Source organism: Acomys minous, assembly GCF_964271855.1.
Source record: "Acomys minous genome assembly, chromosome: 19".
Taxonomy (NCBI): domain Eukaryota; kingdom Metazoa; phylum Chordata; class Mammalia; order Rodentia; family Muridae; genus Acomys; species Acomys minous.
The window spans coordinates 53,536,618-53,562,623 of record NC_140499.1 but is presented as its reverse complement, the minus strand read 5'-3'; the positions used below and the strand labels follow the sequence as shown (position 1 = coordinate 53,562,623).

The window sequence follows — 26,006 nt, the reverse complement described above, 5'->3', positions numbered from 1 at the left end:
GTTTTTATTATTATAACTACCAGGTCACAGAACATATAGAGAATGAAGTGACCATGGACTTTCTTTCTTCCCTGAGCTGTTCAGTATCTGTCTACATTGGGCAGATATTGTTTTTGTTTTGCTAAGAAGCACCACCAGCAGCTCTTTAGCATCACCCAAAAGTAACAGAGAAGCAACAGCCATTTGAGTGTAGGCCTGCTTTCTGAAAAGTTCTGTGTGTCCTAAACTATAGTCAAATAATTTCAAGTTTCAGAACAAATGGAAAACGCGGCACTAACTAGGATTTTAAGAAGCATTTTAGTAATGAATCAAGTTTGATATTCTTGTTTTAAATATCATTTCCTATGTTTTCAAGATTTAGATAACATATAAGAAAACATGGCACCATATGATAACCAACAAAAGGTTGTAGCCCTGGCTTCTGCTTTTTTACATCCTTATGTAGAGGATGAGATGAAGACAAAGTTTTCCCTCCCTGCTGCCTTTTCAGGCGTTCAGAATAGCATCTCCTGGTATCAGTGATTACACCACTGTATTACTATGTGATTTGCATATTATTGGATGTAATAATCACTTTACATGCATATTTCATTTTACCTTTGGAAAAATAAGTCTCAATAAATATGACTTAAATTCACTTAAAATGAAATAAAGCAAACATTTGGAAAACGGACCATGAAAACTATTTCCTGGATTTCTTGTGCTAGTGTGGTGATGCTTGGCTAGTGGAGGGGCACTAAACCCAGTGGCGCCCCCAGGGAAGGATAAATTCCCAACTCAGGTGAGAGAGTACACAGCACGCCAACATCAGGGTAAGGATGGAGCAGTTATTTCCAGAGAATGAAGATAGTTACGCCAGCATCGTGTTCCCTTCAAACTAATTTATGTCTACTTGAGCAAGTGGTAGAATCAAATGGAAACTTTTAACTCTCCAGTCAACATCGTGAGCACACTTGTTTACGAAAATAAATGAACCACAATTGCAGAAAAGAAGCTATAAGGCACTCTGCACTCGCAGAGGGCTGACTGTCTCCGAGCTCAGAACTGGGCTTCTGACTGTGAATTTTAATTTAAAAAGATAATAAGCTTAACGCGTGCGTAGGTTTGAGCATTTGAGAAAAGTTGAGGGGACATTTGCCCCTGCTAGCATGCTCAGCTTGGAATGCTTTTAGTTCAGTCTAATCCTACTTCTAATGTAGTTTGCAGGCATTTATGGTCCTCTAGAACAGTTAGTAGGTGGCTTCATGGCCTTCTCCCTATAATGAGAGCAAGCTAACTTAATGAAGATCTTGGCTTTTAGCCATTATAATTTTAATGCAAATTGCAATATTTTCTTAATATCCAACTTATTCAATTTAAGGTCCATTACCTAGTCAGAGACCTAGGCATTAACGTTAAGAGTTAACTTGGCAGTGAACTGAATATGCTGCCGAAAGAATATTAATCAGTGCTTTTGCTCCGTGATAATCAAAACAGACACAGAACGAAGCAGGCAAAACCTGCCACTGCCTTTCTTATTGGCCCCAGCACATCTTCTCTTGAATCAACATTATTTTTAATAGGAATATAATACAGCTTGTTAAAATGACACATGAATGTTTTAAGACATTGTGAGAGTATAATACTTGACTGCATTTCGATTCCTTTAGCTCCTCCTTCCACTTTTAAAGGTTATGGACTTGTTATACTGTGCTCTCTGACTAGAATGTGAAACTTAGTTGTAACACTGCATCTTGTCCCTTTCCTCATCATGAGCATTATTTGTGCACATAGCAGGCAGACGCTCTGCCACTGGCCATCGACCCAGTCCTAACATATTCTATTATTGATAGGAATTTAAGTTTCTTCTACTCAGTGCATAATGCAAACAATCCAATGTCAATTTATTATTGTCTATAAAAAATTCTCTGTACATCATAATGTTTTATGGGGATACGTTTACAGAAATTCCATTTTAGATCAAATAATATAGTTTGCTTTGGTAGCTCTGTATTTTGTCTAATGTTTAGCATATACGTTTATAGGTTAAGGTTACAGGTTTTGCAAAAATTAGATGAGTTTATTTAAATCTGTTGAGCTTGAGTTACCTTGAATAACTGAAATATAGTGATTTAGGAAACACACGCACACATACACATACTCACACAGATATACACATAATCTGTACTCAAATGACTGTTTAGAATGCATTCAGGAAATATCTAGTCTATGCATTCTGGAGAATTTAGATCTCTATCTAGGAAAGATTTGTACATTCCCCAGAAAATGCAGGAAGTGAAAAAATTCACATATGACCTGATGTGACATTACATCATAAGAGACATTTTGATGACTAACATTTGAGGAGAAATTTTATAAAGTAACTAGAAACTTAATATAGTAAAAAAAAAAATTAATTCTTGAAATGTAAGTACTTGGAAAACTGAAACAGCAGAATTAAGAGTTCATGATCAGCCTGGGCTCTGTTCCAAGAATCAACTCCAAAAAAACCCAAATAGTACCACCAACAACAAGACCTGTGAAGGTTTACAAATAAAGCATGTATTAATAGAGTTATAGCACACAGATATAATAATATAGTATTATATATATAATATATATATATACTTCATATACCCTCATGCCCAGTTTTCTTCCTCTGAAATTTTTTAATAAAAATATTCACTCGTATTTTTGACAGTATTTTGACTAAAGTAATCCAAGAATAAATTAAAAAATTAAGAACTTTCCCCAACCATTTTATCATAAAATTAGACATAGAATTGTAGACTGCATGAAGATAAATGATACCACATAATCTTCTTATTTGCCTATTTATTTAAAAAAAACTCATATTAAATGAAAGAAAACAGACCTCTGTTCACCAGTGCTACAAAGACCAACTTAAAGAGTTATGTATTATGAAGGTCTGCTTTATATGTGCTTACACTGGACCAGGAGAAAATGAGTCTTTGGAAAGTCATGGTCTATATATGACCTCTGGCCTACTTTCCCTTTTTCCTTTTTTTCCTTCCTTCCTTCCTCCCTCCCTTCTTTCATTCTTGATTCTTTCTTCTTCCCTTATAATCTTTTCAATATATCAAACCCTATTGTAGTCTATAAGACTTCAGTGCTAACAGACTAGAGCTGTGCTTCCCTGGCATGCTTATTCTAGCGAGGAGGATAGTTAAAGGTAACAATGAAGAATATTCACATAGTATGATCACATGCTGGAAAATCCAATAAATAAGGGAAACAGGGAAAGAGCTGTGTAAGGAAGGCAGCACCGAGGAAACCACATTTAACAGTTTATGAATCCACGAGCCAAAGAACAGCCCTTAGTGAAAGCAAAGAAGATTCATATGCAGAGACAGATTCAGAAGTTCCTTTCAAAGTATTTGCCTAAGAAAGAAATAGACAAACTGGGATAGGGATTGGAAAGATATACTGGTACAAAGCATATTCCTGCTTCCTTTTGTCTTTGTTTTCTCCTGCAATCTTCTCTTATTTCTCTTTACAACTGTGGTAGGAGATAAAAAAAGAAAATTGAGTCGGGTGTGCTAGTGCACGCCCTTAATACCAGCACTCGGGAGGCAGAGGCAGGTGGATCACTGTGAGTTCAAGGCCAGCCTGGTCTACAAAATGAGTCTGGGACCACCAAGGCTATGCAGAGAAACCCCATCTCGAAAAAACAAAAACAAAAACAACAACAACAACAAAACAAAAACAGAAACAAAACAACAACAACAGAAAACAAAAAACAAAGAAAGAACGAAAGAATAAAGTTGATTGAAGTTGAAGGTCTTTTAGAGATGATTAAGTAGAGAAAGCAAGCGCCCCTGAGCTGATGAGAAATATTGCATGCGTGGCTCCAGAAACAAATGTGTTTAGGGAAACCAGACGCGAGAACTCTAGGTGGGGGCCATTGGAGGAAATGGGCCAGTTCTCTTCTGCCAGCTCAGGAGAGCAAAGGAATTGCAGGGGTCTCAGGCTTTTCTCCAGGTGACAAAAAACCAACATTTACTTGGGGACCTCTTGCTATCTTCAGAAGGAGTTTGGCAAAATGAAGCAGGTGGAGGCTATATGGTATTTAGAAAAGGAGCTGAGTCCCAGTGGAAGGAGAAGCATGGGGTGACTAAGACTGCTCAGGAGTACTGCACGCCATTTTGGACTTAGATTAGGAATTTAGTGTTACCATGTCACAAGTCATGGCATTGCATTTTCTCCAGCTGTACTCCACTTTTTCGTGTTTTTACACAAGAAAATGCTCACTAACATTCAATACATCTTTATGATTGAAGTGTAGCTGGTCACTAGCAACGGTAGAGCCTTGGACAGATGACGGAAACCGAGCATGCCCAGTAATGCCTGTTGAGCAATAATAAGCTTGAATTAGCATTCTTATAGATTGTTAAGACATTAAAAATAGCCAAGGAGTGACAGTGGGCAGAGCTTGTTTTTTCCTTAACAGCCCTAGAAATACCCAGGGGAACGTAAACAAGTGGTCAAACACCACTCGAATGTATATGTGAGTACCACCAAAGTTGAATTGGAGATTCAGGGTCCAAAAATTCATCTTTTTTTTTTTTGCTCATTTTAACTAATGAATTTCTTACTGGACATCAAGGATATGTTTATTATTACTTTGAAAGTATATGTGTCATCACAGCTGGCCATAAAGCACTGGTTCAATGAGAAACTGATCTCAAAAAAAGTAATAATGTTGCAGTTAAAATAGCTAAGACACTAAGCTATTAGGCATGTTCCATAACCTCACTGTCCACTGATTCTTGGATCCTAAGGTAGCTAAATAGAGGACTTGTGTTGTAAGAACAGTATAGATGACCGGTGTTGCACAGTAGATGAGGCATATATGCAGCAAAGCTCCGAATTTTCTCCCATCCTTATAAAGTGTGTGATTCCTTTTAGTATACATCAGCCCTGACCTATGATGCTGTCCAAGTGATGACGGAAGCATTCCGAAACCTTCGGAAGCAGAGGATTGAAATCTCCCGAAGAGGAAATGCAGGCGACTGTTTGGCCAACCCAGCTGTGCCTTGGGGACAAGGCGTAGAAATAGAAAGGGCCCTCAAACAGGTCAGTTTCACAGAATAAGTGCTAATAGGACTACACAGTCTTTAAGGTGGCTTTTGTTTTCACTGCCAAACCAAATAAGTCATCCTTGTTTTATTTATGTGGAACACACAGGCCATGGTGGGGTTTTTTTGTTTGTTTGTTTGCTTTATTTTCCCTCAGAACACAAAGGTAAGTCAGTGTAAAAAGCTTTGCAGTTTGTATCTTGGACTTAATAAAATTATAATTGTACTCTATTCCCATTCCATCTTTAGGTTCAAGTTGAAGGTCTCTCTGGAAATATAAAGTTCGACCAGAATGGAAAAAGGATAAACTACACAATTAATATCATGGAACTCAAAACAAATGGGCCCCGGAAGGTAAAAGTTTATAAGGCTTTAAAGTGTGGTCTCCCTGTGAGGGAGTCATCTTCAGGCCAGGGGTCACAGAGCATGCGCATGTAGGTAGCAGCGAATGTCTTCTAGAAACAGATGTCGTTTTGAGAGTTGCTTTCTAAATCAAGTAAATTTATCTTTGGCAAGTGATAGTGGTATATAATCTAAAATAATATCTGTAAGCAGAACTGCTTCACTATTTCTTAGAAAACATTAATAGGAAGACTTTAATATAAGTTAGAAAACAATTGCTAAAGATGTAATAATTTTAGAAGAAATCAATAGCAGTGTTAGCGTGTGTTAGCCTTTTTAAAAACCGTATAACTCAAGATCTTTTGTTAAAGTAGTCTGGCTAAAATGTCATTGTTTGGAATATATTTCGTGGTACATTCTTCCTTCTCCCCCTAAGTTATCCAAGAATGTGAAAAGTGAGCCAATTGCACTGGTGCACGCCATTAATCTCAGAACTACAGATGCTGAGGGAAGGGATTTGTGATTTGAGTTGAGTTCTACACAAAGCAATCTAAATTCATAACAAGTTCTTGTCTCAATTAAACAAAATTAAATAAATGATAAAAATGAAGTTCAACCCAATTTTAAAAATTATTTTTACAATTTCAATCCCAGTTAGATTTTGCTTATGATGGTACAAATTTTGTTTATTTAGAATTCTGGTCAGTATGGGTGTTAGTTTGGATGTAAGCATGTGTTCGAAGACTATCAAATGTTTTACATGTGGGCAGGCCATTTCTCCACATTTATCAGCTGCGACCTTTTTCAGATTGGGTACTGGAGTGAAGTGGATAAAATGGTTGTCACCCTAACTGAGCTCCCTTCTGGAAACGACACATCTGGGCTTGAAAATAAAACTGTGGTTGTCACCACAATCCTGGTAATTAACTCGGGTTTTCCTTATTCAAAGCATTCACTTGGAGAGTTTCTGCTTATGTTTTAGGATAGTAACCACACCAGGCAGCGTTCCCGATGTTAACCCATTGTATAGATATCACTGTGTCACTTACTGCATGCTTATGAGGAAGGGATTACACACAGGATAAGCTGAAGTATTCAGAATGTTCTCATCCCCTAGGAGTCTGAAGTCTAGCTTGGCAGCTAGTTGGTACCCTGCTGCTGACACAGTTGAACAGCAGAGCAAGGTCTCATTTCTTCTTTACACTTCCCTTCAAATCTCACCCAACTCTGGCTCATCTCCACCTTCCCATTTGGTATTGTGATATAATAATGCTCTCTTTCCTCATAATGAAGACAGACTCCTTAAAGTAGTGATGATCTCCTTATATCCTTCATTTGAACCTAGTGGTGCCCACATACCTGCTTCCAAATACATGAGTAGTGAAAGATGGAGGAGGCAAAGCATATCTGAAGGTAGATCTTCTAGGATAGGTACTGAAGGAGGGAAACGCTGATCACAAGGACACAATGCTGAGCAAGGGAGCAAGAGAAAAGGAAATTCATGTAGAGACATAGTTTTGAAATAAAATAGTTGTGCACTGCTTTACTTTGTGTGGTGAGGTTATAAATCTGTGGATTCATTATCTTGTAACATGAGATGAAAATATAGATACACTTATAAGAGATTAGGATAAAACACTAGTGGCCCCTGGAATTGTCTTAATAAATGTCAGACTCACATCATGCTATTAAGAGGAGCTACTATCTCATTTAGTTTCACATTCCATGGTACTCCAAAGTGGAAAATATTAGATTTGTTGGATCTTTTCATTGCTCTTACTCTTTCTTGGGCTTATAGAGAGTCTATATGACTATACTTGAAACATTATTTTATCTCATAGATGAAGGGAGACATGAAGCTTTCAGGAGTAGAATCAGTATGTTGCTATGACCACAATCACTGATCATTTCAGTTTAGGGATTACTTGCATGGAGCTTTTTCCTACTTGAAGTTTTGTACTTGGAACAGTAGTAACACAGAACTTGGTTGAACTCTGGCTCTTGGGCTTGAAGAAGGGTGAGGTAGACCCAAAGTTGAATATAGTAACTGTTGAGCAAAGTTTCGCTCTCTCATGCTTGAGAATTACAAAGAAGATGAGACAGCCATTCTAATAGCTTTTTAGTATCTTATTCTGATATTATTAGATATAAGCCATCTCCATGATCATTAATGTGCAGATTTAAGGATCTTGGTTGTAGAAAAGAACTAAGCCTTTATATTTTTCTTTCAATATCTATGACACTATCTTTATATTTCATATATGACTATATATGGCAAGCAATTATTAAGCTATGAGTTTCAAAAAATAGCAGTATTTGAATAATTCAGTATGATAACCAGTGAACACACTGTCTTTGATTATAGGAATCTCCGTATGTTATGATGAAGAAAAATCATGAAATGCTCGAAGGGAATGAGCGTTATGAGGGCTACTGTGTTGATTTAGCTGCAGAAATTGCCAAACATTGTGGGTTCAAGTACAAGTTGACTATTGTTGGGGATGGCAAGTATGGGGCCAGGGATGCAGACACCAAAATTTGGAATGGTATGGTTGGAGAACTTGTATATGGGGTAAGTATATATCTCTTTAAAGGTAAAGTAATTCAGTTTGAACCATGGTTGGCAGAATGGGCACTCTTTCTTTTTAAAATACCCATCTCTCAGGTTGTTGGCATTCCATGTTGTTCTAGACAAACAATAGTTTTGTTTCTGTGATAAAATTTGAAAGGTTGAGGCAGAAGCAAGAAGTAAATTTGAACATTAACTGAAACATGCATTTCCCCTGTCTTCAAGTTCACCTATTGTCTCCAAACTTCAAGGACGTAGTACATGAAATATGCAATGACTTTAGATAAGGTAGATAGGTCAAGTGTTTGTTTGTAATACAAGGTGGTTAAAGGCATTGCCCCTTGCTTATTTTTTTGAACAAGAGCCATAATTGTTGCCATTCTCTAATTTCCATCCCTTTCCATTCCACATCTTAGCCATGTGCCCTTTCTAGCTATAATTCTGGGTCCTGTTATTGTCCTTTCTTTCCTTTACAGAAAGCTGACATTGCAATTGCTCCATTAACTATCACCCTTGTGAGAGAAGAGGTGATTGACTTCTCCAAGCCCTTCATGAGCCTTGGAATCTCTATCATGATTAAGAAGCCTCAGAAGTCCAAACCAGGAGTGTTTTCCTTTCTTGATCCTTTAGCCTATGAGATCTGGATGTGCATTGTGTTTGCCTACATTGGGGTCAGTGTAGTTTTATTCCTGGTCAGCAGATTTAGCCCCTACGAGTGGCACACTGAGGAATTTGAAGATGGAAGAGAAACACAAAGTAGTGAATCAACTAATGAATTTGGGATTTTTAATAGTCTCTGGTTTTCCTTGGGTGCCTTTATGCAGCAAGGATGCGATATTTCGCCAAGGTTGGTCACTCACCCTCTTCAACTTTGTGCATTTTAGGTCTCAAGCGGATATTCATGGTGTTTATGAATTCACCATAAAGATGTCACCAGCTGCCGACCACCTTGTCCAAGCAATTTAAGATGCTTAGAGGGCAAGTGTTTACCATCGGCATAAGCCTGTGAAATACTTGAACAATGTTCCTTGAATGTTGATCATGTGTTTCCCTGGTGGAATTATACACACCATGGAGAGGCTATAAAATGCATAAGGTCCCTATCATTCCATGCCTGCTTGGAGGGGTACCGTGTTTTTGCTGCATATTCTCATTTTACAGTCATCTGTGTGCTGATACGCAGACCTGTATATGGGAAAATGGGCGATATTACGATATTAGCCACTTCCTACAACGTCAACGTGTTAGACCACACTTCATTTGCACATACCTCATCTCTTTATTTCCCTAACACCGGTTCATGGAAATGGTGTAAGAGAGAGAAGGGGAGGGGGGTGGTTATTAAACTTTTTTAAAGGTCAGGGTTCTGGATTTAAAGGTTGCTCCCACATTTTCAAGTATCTAGAAATGCAGTCAGAAAACCAATGACTTTCAGGAAATGCCTCTGCCAGATAGACTACTACATACTCACACACCTCTATCCACATCAGGATATGATTATCTCAGGACTAAAGTGCCTAATTATCACATATCTGTCACAAGTCACCAATTTCTTTTATTTACGGTACAACATGAATGATAGCTACCTGTATCTCTTCAAACAAATAAACCCTACCTTTGCTAGTGTGTTATCGTTAACATTTAAAGCCAAGATGTTGTTTGTCTTTGGGGGAAAGTTCATTTCGAGCTGGAGTGGCCTCCTTTGAGTCTTGTAATAATCTTTACTAGTGAAGGGGGTGACTCCTTGATGGTAACTCATTAAAATGTTAGTTTTTGAGTACTTGGAGAATTATAAGCAATTAATTTCAAATTTAACATAAGCATGGCTCTTTAAGTATTTTAATGTCTTCCACTGGCTGAGAAGAAGGAAATATGCCCTCTAGGCAGAAATTATTAAACACCTATCCTCTGATACTCAGTAGATAGTATGGTAGTGCATTGTAAAATTCACATAAAAAGAAAAAAACTCAACTATGTAGATTTTCTATTAAAAAGACCCTTAGCTGTATATTCACAGTGGATTCTCTTTAGAGCTACCCTGATTTGGAGATATTCTAGATATATTTGCATGACATGGATGAAGGAGTGCAGGCTCCTAGGTACACAGTTATAACCTCTGACATATAGAAGGGTCAAACTCATACCTCTATATTTAGTTACCTGATCTTGGTTAAAGATATGAAGATCCGTTTCTAACAATGAGGGAGAAAAAAAAATATAACAAGATGGAGGGTCTGAGAACATTCTTGTCCATAAAACTCGAAGTTAACAGCTTAGTTTTGGTAAGGCCACTGAATCATGGTACCCAAGTTCTAAGTAAAAGGCAGTTGTGCTTGGCCGGCATATGTTAAGCTCTGTCTTTTGGATAAGCGGAGTATGGGAACGTATAGTGAAGTAGATAACTGTCCTGTGTTCCTATAGATGGAGAAAGTCTAGGAGCCTTCCCATCTCCCACTCACAACATGGCACTAAGGTTGCTTTGTCATGCAGTGTTTGTTAGGTACTGGATTTCTTCTTTTGTGTCTGTAGTGCAAGGCACACTTACCCGAGAAGATCCCAGCGTCCACTGTGTCATTTAGACAACTTCTTATTTTTATCATGCTTCCTTGTTAAATAAGATATTGTGTTTTGTACTTTCATTCCTGAGTCAAGATTCACTGCCGGTCACACATAATAACATATGTTTCTTAGTAAGAAACATAGGTTTTAGTAAAGGTATTTCCCTTATTATTGGTTTTTATGAATATGGAAGTATTCTTTTCTTTCTGCTTGTTTTATAGCCCCTAAAAACTGTACCTAAAACATAGCATTGCCAATTGAACGATCATTTTAAGAAAAGAATGAAACGAACTATTATGTTTTTGGACAGAGTGATGACCACTGCAGACTAGAGCAATAGAGGGTTACTGTCCTTACAAAAAAGCTAAATTAACAGAGCACTTAGAAAGTTGTTTGAAGCACTTTTGAAAAGCCATCCATTATCTTTTTCCAAGGAAAATCTGCTGTGCACTTCCATGGAGAATGTAGAAAGTCTAGTATGATTTAATTGCAGTCTAGGAAGGAAGGAAAGAAAGAAAGAAAAAAGGAAAAGTTTGAGTTCTCTTCACTGTATGAAACGTTTTGAAATCTAGAAATTAGAAGAGCAATATGCCACAATGGTTATTTTTGTTCTTCAGCTTGCTTTTTTATATCCACAATATTTTCTAGACATAAATCATATACCATTTATGTGGTATAAAGGAAAATTTGGTTTTGATTATGGTAACTCTCACCACAAATCAAAATCTGTTTTTCTTCTCTTAATAAAACTTCTCTAGAACTCAAAAAAAAATTAAAATTAAATATTGATTTTAAAACAGGTAAACAATAAAGTCTAAAACTATTTTCTATGTTTTATAATTAATGTAATTAAAATAATATTGAAATATTTTATCTGAATAATATTTTAAGCACTGGAATAAAAGAAAATTGATATTAACTAGCATTTACTTTCTCACTGGAGAATAGTGAGAATAATATATATAAACACAATAATATAGAATAATATATATAAACACAATTCTTAATCAGGTAAGAGATTGGTGCAGTGTCAGACAATTCCACAAAAATCGACCTTAGTGTTGATTTGTGGGGGATATGAGCAACAAGGCTCCAAGTCTGGCTCCTTAGAGCAGCCTTTGTGTTCTGTAATTATCCTCCTACAGGAAGAGGGAGGCTATGGCCAGATCAGGATTTTCCAGAAGCAATGTTTATAAAATACTTGATTCCAATTTCATGTGAGAAATATTTAAACCTTCCCTTTCTACTCTGTTTATTTAAATATTTACATTTTATAATGACTTTGTCATGGGATCTCAATTATATTCCTCCAGTTTTTTATTTTAAGCAACAGATGTTCTAAATCTTAAAGTTTTGGGAGTTACCTTGTCCTTTTGTATTGAGTGCATGATTTATTCTACCAAAATCATCCACAATTTTATCTGGTGTTGCTTACCTGCATTGCTTAATGCTAATCTCCAATAAATTTTATTATGCCCATAAATTGCCCAATTTTCATGTTTTAACATTTTAGGAATGCTACCTCAAATTTCTCAATTATATGCAGAGTCCCATAAAATCTTTTAAAATAGCACAGTAGATGCCCATTGGTATCTATATAACTATAATTATCTCCTTCAAAATTTAAAGTAAAAATTTGGAAAACTTTAAAGCTTTAAAAACATCATATGTGTTTATAGTCATATACATTATACTGCTATCTTATTATACTTCACAATAGGAATTAATATCTTTTAAACCTTTAAACATCTAATTTGTTTTCTTTGGGTTTCCATTTTTTTTCTTCTTCTTCTTTTTTTCTTTTCTCTTAAGCAGGAAACACAAAGGAACAGGGTCAGAACAGTCCACATCATGAAGGCATCTGATTTATAATTCATTAAGAATTATGTTTCCTTTTAGTATCATTTCATTTTTTTCCATTTTTTCTCCTGTACTGTATCAAATATCTATGTGTTTGCACACCCAGAACCTCATGAAACTGGGCCTCTTTGTGGGATGGGGATTGGGTATATTAAAGGGAGGGGTGGGGTTTTTTTTCATGTTTAAAGTTACATTTATGGTGTAAACTGTTTCTTAATATTTGTTTTGCTATGAACTTTACTGTTGTTCTTTGGATCTCTTGTTTGTGCTTATTTATATTATAAGTAGACAGAGCATTATGCATATTAGATAAATTACTTATACATTTCTTGACGTTGTATTTTTGTTGAATTTTATCTGTTTGAAACTTTAACTATGGGGGAAATCCCAAGAATGGAGTTTAGGTCTTTGGCTACATCCTCAGATCTCAACCTCATTACTCTGTATTCCTCGTTCAAAATTGTTAGTAATTTCTAGTTTCCCTAAAGAGTATATTACAAGATATATGGTGAAGTCGGCTGTAGGTGGCTATTTGATATGAATGTTAACCTGTTTTATATTAGATCATTCATTTCACTTTATGAATCCATTTCATACTTGTTATCAGATCCCTCTCTGGGCGCATTGTTGGAGGTGTGTGGTGGTTCTTTACCCTGATCATAATCTCCTCCTACACGGCTAACTTAGCTGCCTTCCTGACTGTAGAGAGGATGGTGTCTCCTATCGAAAGCGCTGAGGATCTTTCTAAGCAAACAGAAATTGCTTATGGGACCTTAGACTCTGGATCCACTAAAGAGTTTTTCAGGGTAAGTGATTCTGATTTTCAGTGTCTGGATTTAAAAAAAAATGTAACCCCTATAAATTATTCCACCTCCCCCCACCCCCATCCCCCATTTTCACATGGTCCAGGAAAAGATGCTATGTGAAAGGAATTAGCTGTCTCTGCTACTGTTTCTGTTTCTGCTCTGTCTCTGTCTCAGGCCTTCCTCATCTCCAACTATAGCATGCTTCCATGGGGTCTTTTTTTAATTCTTAATTGCTCTGAAGAAATGACTTAATGTTGCTATACCATCTGAATGTTATCAAAATTGATAAACATTCTATGGGATCAAAATGGAAACAAAATGCAATTTAGGTTATCAGTGTTTTCTAAGGAAAGGGTACTGAAGCTTTCTTTCATTTTATGTAACCATGTTGCATCTAACATGCATCATTTATCATGAAGAGACTCATGCTCACATCCAGGACGGTATTTCAAAATTAATAAGCAGATTAGGTTTTAAGCTGTAATTGCTGAAGTTTTTGTGAAAATCTTCCAAGGAAAAATATTCAACTTTATAACATTTAAAAATTTAAAAATAAGTAACACAATGTGCCTGTAGGTTAAGTTTTTCTTTTAACCCATTGTAAGACACCATGTGGTGTTAGAATAAGTTCCTTCCATGCTTTTCATTGTATTTGTGAAAACCTCATTCTACCAATCTATTTTCACATAGCTGATGTGTTTATGTTAGCCAGGAAATATGACAAAAGACATTTGATAGTTAACAAATACCTTTGAAGATATCTTAGTGTGTTAATGAGATGATGGCCAATTTGCTTCAAGATTATGGCAAGGATCGTCAATGTGCTAAATGTCAAAACAGTAGGATGTAATTTCAACAATCTGATCCTGCGTTTCCTGGGTTCTCTGTTCCTGATGTCTTCAAATGGGTCCAAGCTATAAAGGGAAGAGATGTGCTTGGGAGCAGGAGCATAGCTACTCCATTCAGTAACTTGGATGTGTGGGAAAGGAAGGGCAGTGATTCTGTTAGCATCTCAATGAGAGTACTCAATAAGTTCTAGCTGAAATGCCTGCTTTCTTACAGATCTAAATATGAAAGTTTTGACACAGATTGCTATTAACTACAATTTACTATACTCTTTTCATACAGTGGTTCTCTGGCTTGACTATAACAGTAATTTTAACTGAATAAATCACAAGACTTCACCCTTAGTAATTAAAAATATATTTATAAGATCTGTTGTCATTTGTATGCTCTATGGCTTGTTTTACTTATCTGGAAAACTCAGGTATGCTTTCCTATACATCCGTTGAATGAACAACACAGGGATTTATTGTATCATCTTATACTGGTGTTATTCGTCTAGGTATATGATAATCATAGTTGTTTCTAAATACTTTTCCAATTGAGTATGCATTTTCTGAGAGCTGCCTTTGTCACTTTTGGGTACCCATGGTAGCAACCACTTCAGCATGTTTTTGCTCAGCCAATAGGATGCAAGCTTTAAGCAGCTAAAAGCCAACTACCAGGGCCAGCTGACTCAAATTACCCAGTAGAAAGATAAGTAAGAGTGCCTCAGCTGAGGAAAACCACTGCCCTTATGGTTTGGGGCATCCATGCCTTGCAGAGCCTGACTGTGCCACAACTGTGAAGTCTGCACAAGATTTGAGATCATACTCTGTTTGCTAAAGTAATGGAGAAATAATCACATGCCTTTAGGCAAACTGCTTTGTTATTAACATTATTTCCCAAAGGAAAGTTTTTTTTAATGTATTGTCTTTTTCTACCTTATAGTATTCCTGTCTGATAATTGAGGACTATGTTCAGGAAATGGCTTGAATTGTCACCTCACACTTGGTTCCCAATCTGAGCATGGTGAAAGAATGGGACTTCTTAGAGTTAGAGCCTAGTAGAAGGTGCTTGGGTCACTGTTGGATCTGTTTTGAGAAAGGATTAAGACTGTTGCTATGGGACTCTGGTTAGTTCTCCCAACTTGTTACAAAAGGAGGCCTCTCATCATGCACTTGGTCTCTTCTCCATGTGTCTGTTTCTGGCCTTTCCTTACTACCGCATTGTGACCTAGCTAAAGAGGCCCTCACTATAGACAAGCCAGATGCTGCTGCCCATTCCTGGGCTTTTAGCCTTCCAAAATACTTACCAAATAAGCCTTTAAAAATAAAATTTCTATTCCAGTGTATTTTCTTATTGTAATATATATCTAATGAATACATGTGGGCAATGGTTGTTTTTTATTTTTATGTATTATTAAACAAATGGCCAGATAATTTGGGGACCTTGATGTATTCGGAGACCTAAAATAGTTCCCTACTGTTTTGGTTTGTGAAGGAATGACATTAACATTGGTCCCCAGTGTCTATGTATTGTTCTTGGTTTGATTATATGAAGCTACCACATCAGTTATGGATGAAATGTGAGCGGGTCCTCACAACATCTCTTGTTGTAGCTCTGGGATGAACTTGAAACACCCTTGGCTGGATTGTAGTGCACAGAGAATTGTTTTCCACTCCTCTTAGCTAGAGAAACAAACTGCGTGGTTGAACGTATTTACAGACTCCTTATTTTGCTCTTGACAGTAAATGGAAGTTAAGATGAAAACGCAGACCACCAAAATAGAAAAGCACTAATGCTTCCATTGAATACATGACATGTTTGTGACTTGAAATTTATTTTTCTCAAAGGCTCATCTCTCCAAGTTAGATTAAATCAAAAGCTTGCTAGTCTATGAGTAGTTTTTTTTTTGACACACTTGCCACTTCTATTTATATTTGATAATGGGGTCATACGATGTAATACTAGAAATGATTTCCTTCTGTGTCTACCCCTGTGGGTTTTTTTTTTCTGGATACTGTAACTTTCCAGCTGGAACCCTGACTTCTCATTGCTTCTCACGTGCTTCACTGTACAGAATTTCAGTCATGGATCCCCTATCAGCAAAGAACTCCAACCCGCTGAGTGCTGTGGGAAAGAAAAATATATTGAGCAAAACACGGTTAATTTAGACATTTTGAAGATAAAAATAGTAGTTCTGCCAGCATTTTCCCATAAATTCCCAATCTGTAAGCTGAGCCCAGTTGAAAGTTTACATTTCTAGGAATGAAAGAGGTTGCAAAAAAATGTTTGCTTCTCTACTTGAGATTAATAGTCAGCATACATGTTGGGTCGATGCTCTTCTTCAACTGTCCTTTAGCAATAGGGATGTTGAGTTTTCATGTGAGGTACACTCAAAGGAGGCTGAAAGGGAGTCGAATTGATGGATATGGTGGCCAGCTAACCAGGTAGAAGGAATGGGGGAAGCAGGCTGTTAGACTAAAGATGTGCCCATGTGCTTTGTTTTCTGGCCTCAATTGAAGAACTAATTACTTGTGGGAGAAGGAATGGCTGCCCTTATTTACATTATTGTTCTAATATTACATTTCCTAGTATGGTTAATTCCATTGTGTTGCTACTCCCCCCCCTTTTTTTTTTTTTGGTCTTTAAATATTAGAATTTTATTAATTCTAGTAGATCATCTGTAAGTTACCAAGGCAATTGTCTGTTTTAATGACAGCAAGTTCTGAACTCAGATTTGGGGGAAACAACGTGAGACATGAGAACACTGTCCAAATTTCAAATAATTGCTAAAGAAAGGAGTAAAATTTAAAAACATTTAAAGTCAAATATCCACATCTAAACTTCAATTTGGATCTCCTTCAAATGCAACATGTAATTTTAATTACAGGTTTTATTAAATAATTCCATTAATGTGAAAGTAACTTAAATTGAGTTTCTAGTATATAATGATCATTTTTGCACTAAAGGAATATTAGCTGTTTCAATCAAAGTCTTTAGTATTTTCAGGGTTTGGGTAAGCAATTTAATATTAAATTAGGTTATGTTAATATTACTTTATTGGTGCTGGTGAAGCCCATAGTAGACTTAGAAGTATAAGTTAAACTCTGAATTTTCTAATTTAAACTATATACTCCTCCTCAATGTTAACCAATAAATTAACATCAATATTCAGTTTGTACTGCAAGAAAGGGAAGACAGAGTCCAATCCTTTTAAAACTGAGACGTATAGGACGAGAAGTGGCCTCTGTGCATCTACAAGCTTTCTCTCTATGGACCCCAGTATGCTGTCATGACCTGCTGTGGAGCTGCTAATCTAATCATAGTTAATTAGAGTGCTGTTGTAGCATACCTATAATTAGGAGAGAATTAGGATTTCAAATATAAACTACTATTTTTAGCGTTTCAATTTTGATAATTTCCCCTCATTAAAATAGGGCAGATCTTAGTTCTATAATTTTTCTCTAGAAAATGATTTTTGACAGAACCTATGTTTTCTATGTTCCCACAGCAGGTCAGAATTTAGAGCAGACAGTGGCTTTCCCTATGAGGCTGCCACAGGTCTGGTAATGCACAAAGGATGATAATTGACTTTTATAAGGGGAGGGAGAGTTTCTTCCTGCCCCAAGTCCTTCTCACTGAAATCAGTCCATTTCCTCCAGTTGTCACCCCTGAGAGGACAAAGCACACTGCACCAATGACCAAGTGGTATATGTTCATGCTGTTAGTATCAGGAAGAGAAAAAAAAAAAACCCAGACCATTGTCATAGTAAAGGTTGCCCATTTTTTAATGTAAAGAGTCTAATTGTTCTCATTTGTAAAGAGCAATATCCCTCTGAGCTTAGTACATTAAACTACAGTGTTGCTACCCAACATCACAGACATTTTTTCAGTTTAGAAACTGTACAAAGGATAGACACATACATTGCAATTATTTCTCACTAGAACAAAAGGATTAGTCCGAAACTTTCCTGTTTTCTGTGTGTATGTGTTTATGCTTGGTTCTGTGTATATGCTTGTGTGTCTGTGTCTGTGAGTGTGTGCATTTCACACTTCTATAATCATAGTTACCAGAGAGTTACAATAATTGAGATCAGTGTTAAGGTCATTATGTTTTGTCACTGTGTTTATGACATTAAGTACACTTGTTTATAGTCACGTAAGTTTTTGTCTGGGCCTGGGAAGTATGTGCCTTTAATTGCAGCTACTTGGGAACAGGAATGAGAAAGGTCACACGTTTGAGGTCTATCTGGGTTGCAGAGCGATTTCAAAACCAGCACAGGAAACCTAGGGAGACCTGGATTCAAAATAAAAGTGCACAATAGAGTTACCTGCTAGGACTGCATCTCCAAAGCAGAAGCTGACTCTTGCCCAGCACAAGCAAAGTCCTGGGTTCCATGCCTGATCCACAATAAAATATGCAAATACGGCCACAAATGAAAGTGTTCTAGTTATTACAGGTTTACTTACAAAATAGTAAATGCTGCTTCAGCAATGCTACAATTTTTATGTTTGCTGCTTGCATGGAGCAAAGAGACAGCATACTTTCTTGATACCTATGACACACAGAATAGTGATTTCTTTAGTTTGTTAACCCTTCTTTTTCCTGTTACTTTTAGTACAGCAAGTTATTTGTGCTAGGCTTACCAAGATCACCAGTGTGTGAGTGCAGGAAGAAATATATATCTGTAGATTTGGGGATTACATATATACAGCTATCAAATGTTTTGGAAACTGGGTATAGTTATATGTTCCTATATTTGCAGGATGTTAGTCATACCAGAAGAGGTTCTTTAAAAGTCCTTCACACATGCTTCAATATGTAAATAGTTTCTAAAATGGTAGGGATTATAAATGCTGAGTGTCAATAGGAAGCAATAGGTAGCTCAGTGGACACGGTGGGTGAAGACATTCATATTTACTGCAGAGTTCTCTGTCTTCTCGTTGTGTGGGCTGATGACAGCAGGGCAGTCTGCTCCGCTGCCAGCTCCTGCATCGCTGCACCTTCTCTAGATGACACAGGACACTGTGAAGTCATTTCTTCCTGGTTGGCTGCCTTCCTTTCTCTGACATTTTAATTTTCTCACCATCACATGGAGCATCTGAGGAAGGATTTTAGTCGTCTGAAAGCTTTAAGGATATAGTCAGCTTGGGACTAGCTGCATCTGGGGCCTTTTCCAGCTCAATCTGGAAAGAGCAGTGCAGAAAAGTTTAGCATTTTAGGAAGCTTTTACATGGGTTTCTTTAAACGTGGTTGCCCTGTTTAGGGGCGGTGAAACTCATACAGTGGCAATTCCTCACATTTTTTTAGGAAAAGAACACTAAAGACAGAAACAGGAAGCTATCCTGAGTCATGTGACTCCAGTGGTTCCAGTGCTGGGAAGTGTCTACATATATATTTTTTTCCTGATTTATGATTATTGAGTAAACCAGTAGTTTTACTCAGCATAAATGGGTTATTTTGGTCCCACAGGTATTTTCCAGAAATGTCACTGACACTGACTGCCCAGCTTGGTCATTTACAAACTACCACAGTGGCCAAGTTGCTCTGTAATCAGACCTCAGGAGGCTTTTCCTTTCAGATCGTACATGAGAAGCATTGGTTTTCACACTAGCAAAATGCTGAGGACAACTTCACAGCAAAATTTGTAAGACTGAAATAGTTTGAGAATACTCTCATTTTAAAATGCTTAGAAATAAGCTGGGCATGCACACACGCAAGTGCACATGCACTCATACACACCTCCTTAATTCCCTGTACTCGGGGAGGCAGAGGCAAGTGGATCTCTGTGAGTTCGAGACCAGCCTGGCATACAAAGTGAGTCCAGGACAGTCAAGATTATACATAGAAATCCTGTCTCAATTTTTAAAAAAAAGCTTAAATATTCTAGTTATGTTCTTCAGAAAAAATGAATATCACAAAATAATATACAATATTATATATGATTTGTAGTTTGATGTATTTTTATCACCTTGTTTAAGTAAAAGAACCATATCTGTCAGTTCTACTAGTCATTTTCACACTAGTTGCCATGATGATAATCATCATGTCTGAGGACTCTGGGCAGAGGGAAAATAGATGTGTGCCCTCATGTTGCTTATCAGAATAAAATCAAAATTAAATATAAACACCGTTGCTAATATTTAGAAAATTTTCAATTATAGTTTTAGTGTTTGAAACAAGATATGGTACTGAAATAATTTATCATTTACATTTCTGCGTAGTTTTGTTCTGAGTTTTACTGAGTGTTCACCTAAAACATATTGTCTTACTGGTGGCTGCTCATTTTAATAGAAATAATACAAACTTTGAAAATAAATGGAGATTGAAGAAATCAAGCAATATCATAAAATTAAGTTTTTGAAGACCATACATTCACCATAAAAGGAATTTCACACTTATATTGTAATATGGCTAGCATACTATAAAAACATGCATGTAAAATTATCTTTCCTCAACAAGTGCTATGTGAAACCATTATCCTATATAATTTTAATCCAAATGAATTTTTGGTTATTTAATATTGGTTTTCTGAATCAGTGTCATTACTGTTCATCCCAGTCTGGCCTTGAACTTTCCAATCACCTAATGCTTTTGGGGGACAGCCCCTCTAGATAAAAAACTCATTACATTTAACTTCAGATACTTTTCTTTTATACACACACACACACACACACACACACACACACACACACACACACACACGTGCACTTAATTTATATATTCACGTTACATGCCAATCTTAGGCCCCTCCCTCTTCCTTCTATCCCCCTTCCCTTCTCCTCGGAAAAGGTGAACACTCCCCCCCACACACACACACATACACAACAACCTACCCCAGCACGTCAGGACTGAGCAAATCATCCTCCCCTGAGGCCCTTTGGAGGACGTGATCAAAAAGCAAGCAACAGAGTCCATGTCATAGACAGCACCCACTGAGCTTCAACTTACCACATGAATATCAAACTGATCATCCGTTATATATGTATAAGCAGGCCTCGGTTCAGCCTACACATGCTCCTTCATGGGCATTTCTGTCTCTGTAAGCCCCCATGGGTCTAAGGTTAGTTGACTTCGTTGGTCTTCTTGTGGTCTTTCTGTTCTCTCTGGGTCTTTCTGTTCTTCCTCCCCCGCATTCATCCACAGGACTTCCCAAACTCTACTTATTTCTCAGTGTGAGTCTCAGCATCTGATGTGAGCAGCTGCCGGGCGGGCCCTCTCAGGGGACAGTTATGCTAGGCTCCTGTCTGTAAACATAGCAGAATATCATTAGTGGTGTCAGAGAATGGCTCTCTGGTGTGGGGTGGGTCTGGAGTTAGGCCCGGTATTGGTTGTACATTCACTCGGTCTCTGCTCTATCTTTAGGCAGGGGAAATTTTGGGTCAATGTTTTTGTATATGGCTCGGTGTTCCCCTCCTACCACTATAAGTACTACCTGACTAGAAGGTGGCCCCCTCAGTCTTCTGACCCCCTGCTACTCAGAGGCTCATCTGAAGTCATCGTTAGATTCTCCCTGGAGCCTACTCCCCCATAAGTCTCCAACTTGTCTCAGAAATGTCCTTGCCCTTGGCTTCCCTTCTCTCCTCAAGCTCTCTCCCCTCCTCTTCCTAATCTCTGGACATCTGACTCCTCCCGCACTCTCTCCTACCCAGTTCCGTCTCTTCATCCACCTCCGTGAGAGTCAAGAAGGGCCTACTTGCCCCCACCCCACCCCCGCCCACCTTGTTACTTAGCTTCTCTGGGTCTGTGAATTGTTGGATGGTTATTCTGTACTGTATGCCTAGTATCTGCTTATAAGTGAGTAGACAGCATTTGTGCCATTATGGCTCTAGGTTACCTCACTCAGGATGATCCTTTCTAGTTCTAGCCATTTGCTTGAACATTTCGGGAATTCCTTGTTTTTAATGGCTGAGTAGTATTCTGTTGTATAAATATACCATGTTTTTTTTTTTCATCCAGTCTTCGGTTGAGGGACATCTAGGCTGTTTCCAGTTTCTGGCTACCATAAATAAAACTGCTATGAACATAGTTGAGCAAATGTCCTTGCTGTATGGTGGCGCATCTTTCGGGTACATGCCAAGAAGTGGTATACCTGGGTCTTGAGGTAGCACTATTTCCAGTTTTTCTGAGAAAGCACCAAATTGATTGTACAAGTACCAAATTGGTTGTACAAGTTTGCACTCCCATCAGCAATGGAGGAGTATTCCCCTTGCTCCATATCCTGGCCAGCATGCACTGACACTTGAGATTTTGATCCTAGCATTTCTGATAGCTGTAACATGAAATCTCAGAGTGTTTTGATTTGCATTTCCTTAATGACTAGGGACAGTTATTATTATTTCCTTATGTGCTTCTCAGCTATTAGAGATTCCTCTGTTGAGAATTCTTGGTTTAGCTCTATACTCCACTTTTAAATTTGATTATTTGATTAATTTCTTGAGTTCTTTATATATTTTGGATATTATACCTCTGTTGGATGTAGAGTTGATGAAGATCTTGTCCCAATCTGTAGGCTGTTGTTTTGTCACATTAACAGTACCCTTTGCCCCACTTACTTCACCAGGCCCTTGGCATCTCTATACATTTACTTCTTTGGTCAGTTAGATCTTTGCCCTTACTTTCCCCAGAAATTCACACTCTTCTGCCTTCCTCAACTGCTGGCAGACAGCCCCACCAGGTCCCCAGCAGCTTATTATGCTATAGAAGTAAAAAACTACTCACTCTAGTTCTAGGAAAAGACATGGGTCAGATGACGTGTACCTACAAGCCATGGCAATATGATATTGCTAATATATTATTAATAAGATACTTATTTTTAATAATAATTTAATTACAAAATAACAGATGTAAAGTCTTCGAATGTATAAGGGTCATTCAAAGCTATCAAGTCATATCAACTCTGTATCAGTCATTTTAAGAGTAACCAAATTCGCTTGTGCTTATATTTATGCTATGTATTAAAACACTTGAATCTTTTTTCAATAAATGTTTTTAGTCTTTGAAAAAAACAGTGCCCTTTGCCTTACAGTAACTTTTCACTTTCATGAGGTGTCACTTATTAATTGTTGATCTTAGAGCCTGGCCTGTTTGTGTTCTGCTCAGGAAATTATCTCCTGTGCCAATGAGTTCAAGGGTTATTCTCACTTCTCTTCTTATAGATTTAGTATATGGGATATTAAGTTGAGGTCTTTGATGCACTTGGGTTTGAGTTTTGTGCAGGGTGATAAATATAGATCTATTCGCATTTTTCTACATGTAGATAACAAGTTAGACAAGCACCACTTATTCAAGATGCTATCTTTTTTTTTTTTCCATTTTGGCTTCTTTGTCAAAAATCAAGTGTCCATAAATGTGTGGGTTTATTTCTGGGTCTTCAATTCAATTTCATTGCATTGGTCTGGCATTCTCTTTCTATGTCAACTACTTTTCTTTACTAGAAATTCATTCTTGACATGACAAAAAAAGAAAGTGGAATTAAGACAAATAATTTAGGTTAAAGACAATGCTTAAGAATAAAGCATCTTTGGTCATTTTGCTAGAAAAACATAAATTGGTATGTTTAAAACTTTATCCCCTCTTTCCTCTTTCCACCATCTTGGTGTATCTGTAGAGGCCTGTGGAGGCTTGCTGGGAACAGGATTTCCAAAACACAAATATGTCTAGAAGGCTGTGATGCAAGGTCATTTTTCCTGGCTACAAGTGAGGTCTCCAGAACCAAAGAAAGCACACAGCTCTTCTTAAAATTGAAGGTGCTCTGCCTAGGATGAAACTGTTCTGTTAGGCAAGAGATGTGTTTATGAGCATAAAACGAAAACCAACACAGTGACTCCTGGAGGCAATCTAAACAAAGCCAGAGTGAACTGGGGAAGAGTAACTTGGGACCATGGAAACAGTGGTATGGTTTGTACCAAATTCTGAAGCAGCCTTTGTAGGAAGGCCACTGGACACAGAATTCATCTGATGCTGTGCCCTTCCAGGATTTAAATAAATAAAAGTGGATTTGTGAAGAAATAAAAAACTTTATCCCAAAATACAGATTTCCTCTACAGGTCAGGGTGGTAGAGTGATGACAGCAGGCAAAAAAAAAAAAAAAAAAAAAAAAAAAAAAAAAAAAAAAGAGGCTGCAGTCTCAGTAAGTGACTTTATTTCTGTTTGCTTTCTGAATTCAGAACTCTTTGTGCTTTTACATTTTCCTGTAGTCCAAATGTCCTTATACATTCACTGAAGGGTTGGTGCAGATGGCTCAGTTGGGAATTACTTGCAAAGCAAGCACAAGGATCTATATTCTAATCTTTAGCTCCCATAAAAGAAGCCAGGAGTGGTGGAGGAAGAAACAGGAGGGGCTTGAAGCCAGGTGGCCCAGCTACTCTGGAGGACTCTGTGAGCTCCAGGTTCAGTGAGAAACCTCATCTTAAAAACTAAGGTAGATTCTCACATACTCTGGTGCCTCACCTTTGACCATGTCCCCTGGAGGGGGAGACCTGGTGGCACTCAGAGGAAGGACAGCAGGTTACCAAGAAGAGACTTGATACCCTATGAGCATATACAGGGGGAGGTAATCCCCCTCAGGAATAGTCATAGGGGAGGGGAATAAGGGGAAAATGGGAGGGAGGGAAGAATGGGAGGATACAAGGGATGGGATAACCATTGAGATGTAACAAGAATAAATTAATAAAGGAAAAAAAAAACAAAAAACAACAACAACAACAAAAACTAAGGTAGAGAGGGATAGAGGAAGAGACCTGAGGTCAGTCTCTGACCTCCAATGTTTAGTGTGCCAGGGCACTACAGCACACTCATGCAGACAGACACAGTCTCACGAGACTAGGTCCTCTTCAGTTTTTTTCTTCTTCTAAAACTACAACTTGAAACCATTTTCTCTAATTTGGAAGACCCCCCAAAACTGAAGGAGTACCCTGCAGTCTATGAGAGGGACAAGTTGACATATTTGCTAAGTGAACTTGGATGTGTGTGTGTGTGTGTGTGTGTGTGTGTGTAATCACATGCACACACATACATACACACACACACATACACACACACACACACACACACACACACACACACACACACAAGGTGCCATGAATTTGAAAAAGATTAAATAGTGCTGACATGAAGGATTGGAAAGAAAAAGTAAATGAGAAATAATGTAATTCTACTATAATTTCAAAAGTTTTAAATTAAAAATGTTGGAAATCAAACCAAAAAGGACTAATTTAATTTAGGAGATATTGTAAGTCTAGATGAGGAAGTATCAGACACACAGACTTTCCCAAGACTGCAGACACACAGACATTCTGTTGACTAGGGTGATGGGATACCAAGTTGTTCAGTTGAGACTTTGTGTCACTAAGTGTATTTTCCATAGGCCTTTTAGTGCATTTAACCCTTGGAAATAATGTATTCATATCTTGGAAAATAATTTTCAAGCTAATAAGAAATAGAAGGTTCTAAAGATGAAACAGAAACTTCTATTGTTAATACTTGGGCTTTCACAAATTTATAAAATCCACATTTATAAAATTTGGTATTTTACACCTTAATTTGGAATAATTGACAAATTCAATGGATAAACTGATAAAATATTTGTGTGATTTTATTTTGAACCACTTTTCATCAGCTCACTATTTGTCACAAATGTTTAAACATCACATTTTTGTGCGAATTCACATTAGAAAAGATTTGGAGTTGAATGAGTCTGTCAACGTAACTAAAATCAAGTACAGTGAAATATTGCAATAAAGGTTAGCAAAAAAACAGGAAGAAGAAATGATAAACAAGTCAATTAGTTTTCAACAACAGACAAAGATTTTTGGTTTTCTTTGCCAAATCCCCAGCTATTCAATGAGTTTGCATTTTTAAAGGAACCTAATCTTTACAAGATTCTATGGTAGTCATTACATTAATATTTCCAATTGAGTTCCCAGAGGAACATTCTTGCAGCTGTGTGCCATAGCAGAGAT

The 26,006-nt window shown here is 37.4% G+C and overlaps 1 protein-coding gene across 4 annotated transcripts in view; it reads left to right on the top strand.

The window, feature by feature from the left end:
• Nucleotides 1–26,006, top strand: part of GRIA2 (glutamate ionotropic receptor AMPA type subunit 2) — a 115,103-nt gene that overhangs the window by 80,825 nt on the left and 8,272 nt on the right. For all 4 annotated transcript variants that reach the window (XM_084768803.1, XM_084768802.1, XM_084768800.1 and 1 more), the window contains exons 7-12: nucleotides 4,909–5,076; nucleotides 5,328–5,432; nucleotides 6,229–6,339; nucleotides 7,786–7,992; nucleotides 8,466–8,836; nucleotides 13,016–13,214. In XM_084768803.1, the coding sequence (XP_084624929.1) occupies nucleotides 4,909–5,076; nucleotides 5,328–5,432; nucleotides 6,229–6,339; nucleotides 7,786–7,992; nucleotides 8,466–8,836; nucleotides 13,016–13,214 (1,161 nt within the window). The remainder of the gene's footprint in view (nucleotides 1–4,908; nucleotides 5,077–5,327; nucleotides 5,433–6,228; nucleotides 6,340–7,785; nucleotides 7,993–8,465; nucleotides 8,837–13,015; nucleotides 13,215–26,006) is intronic.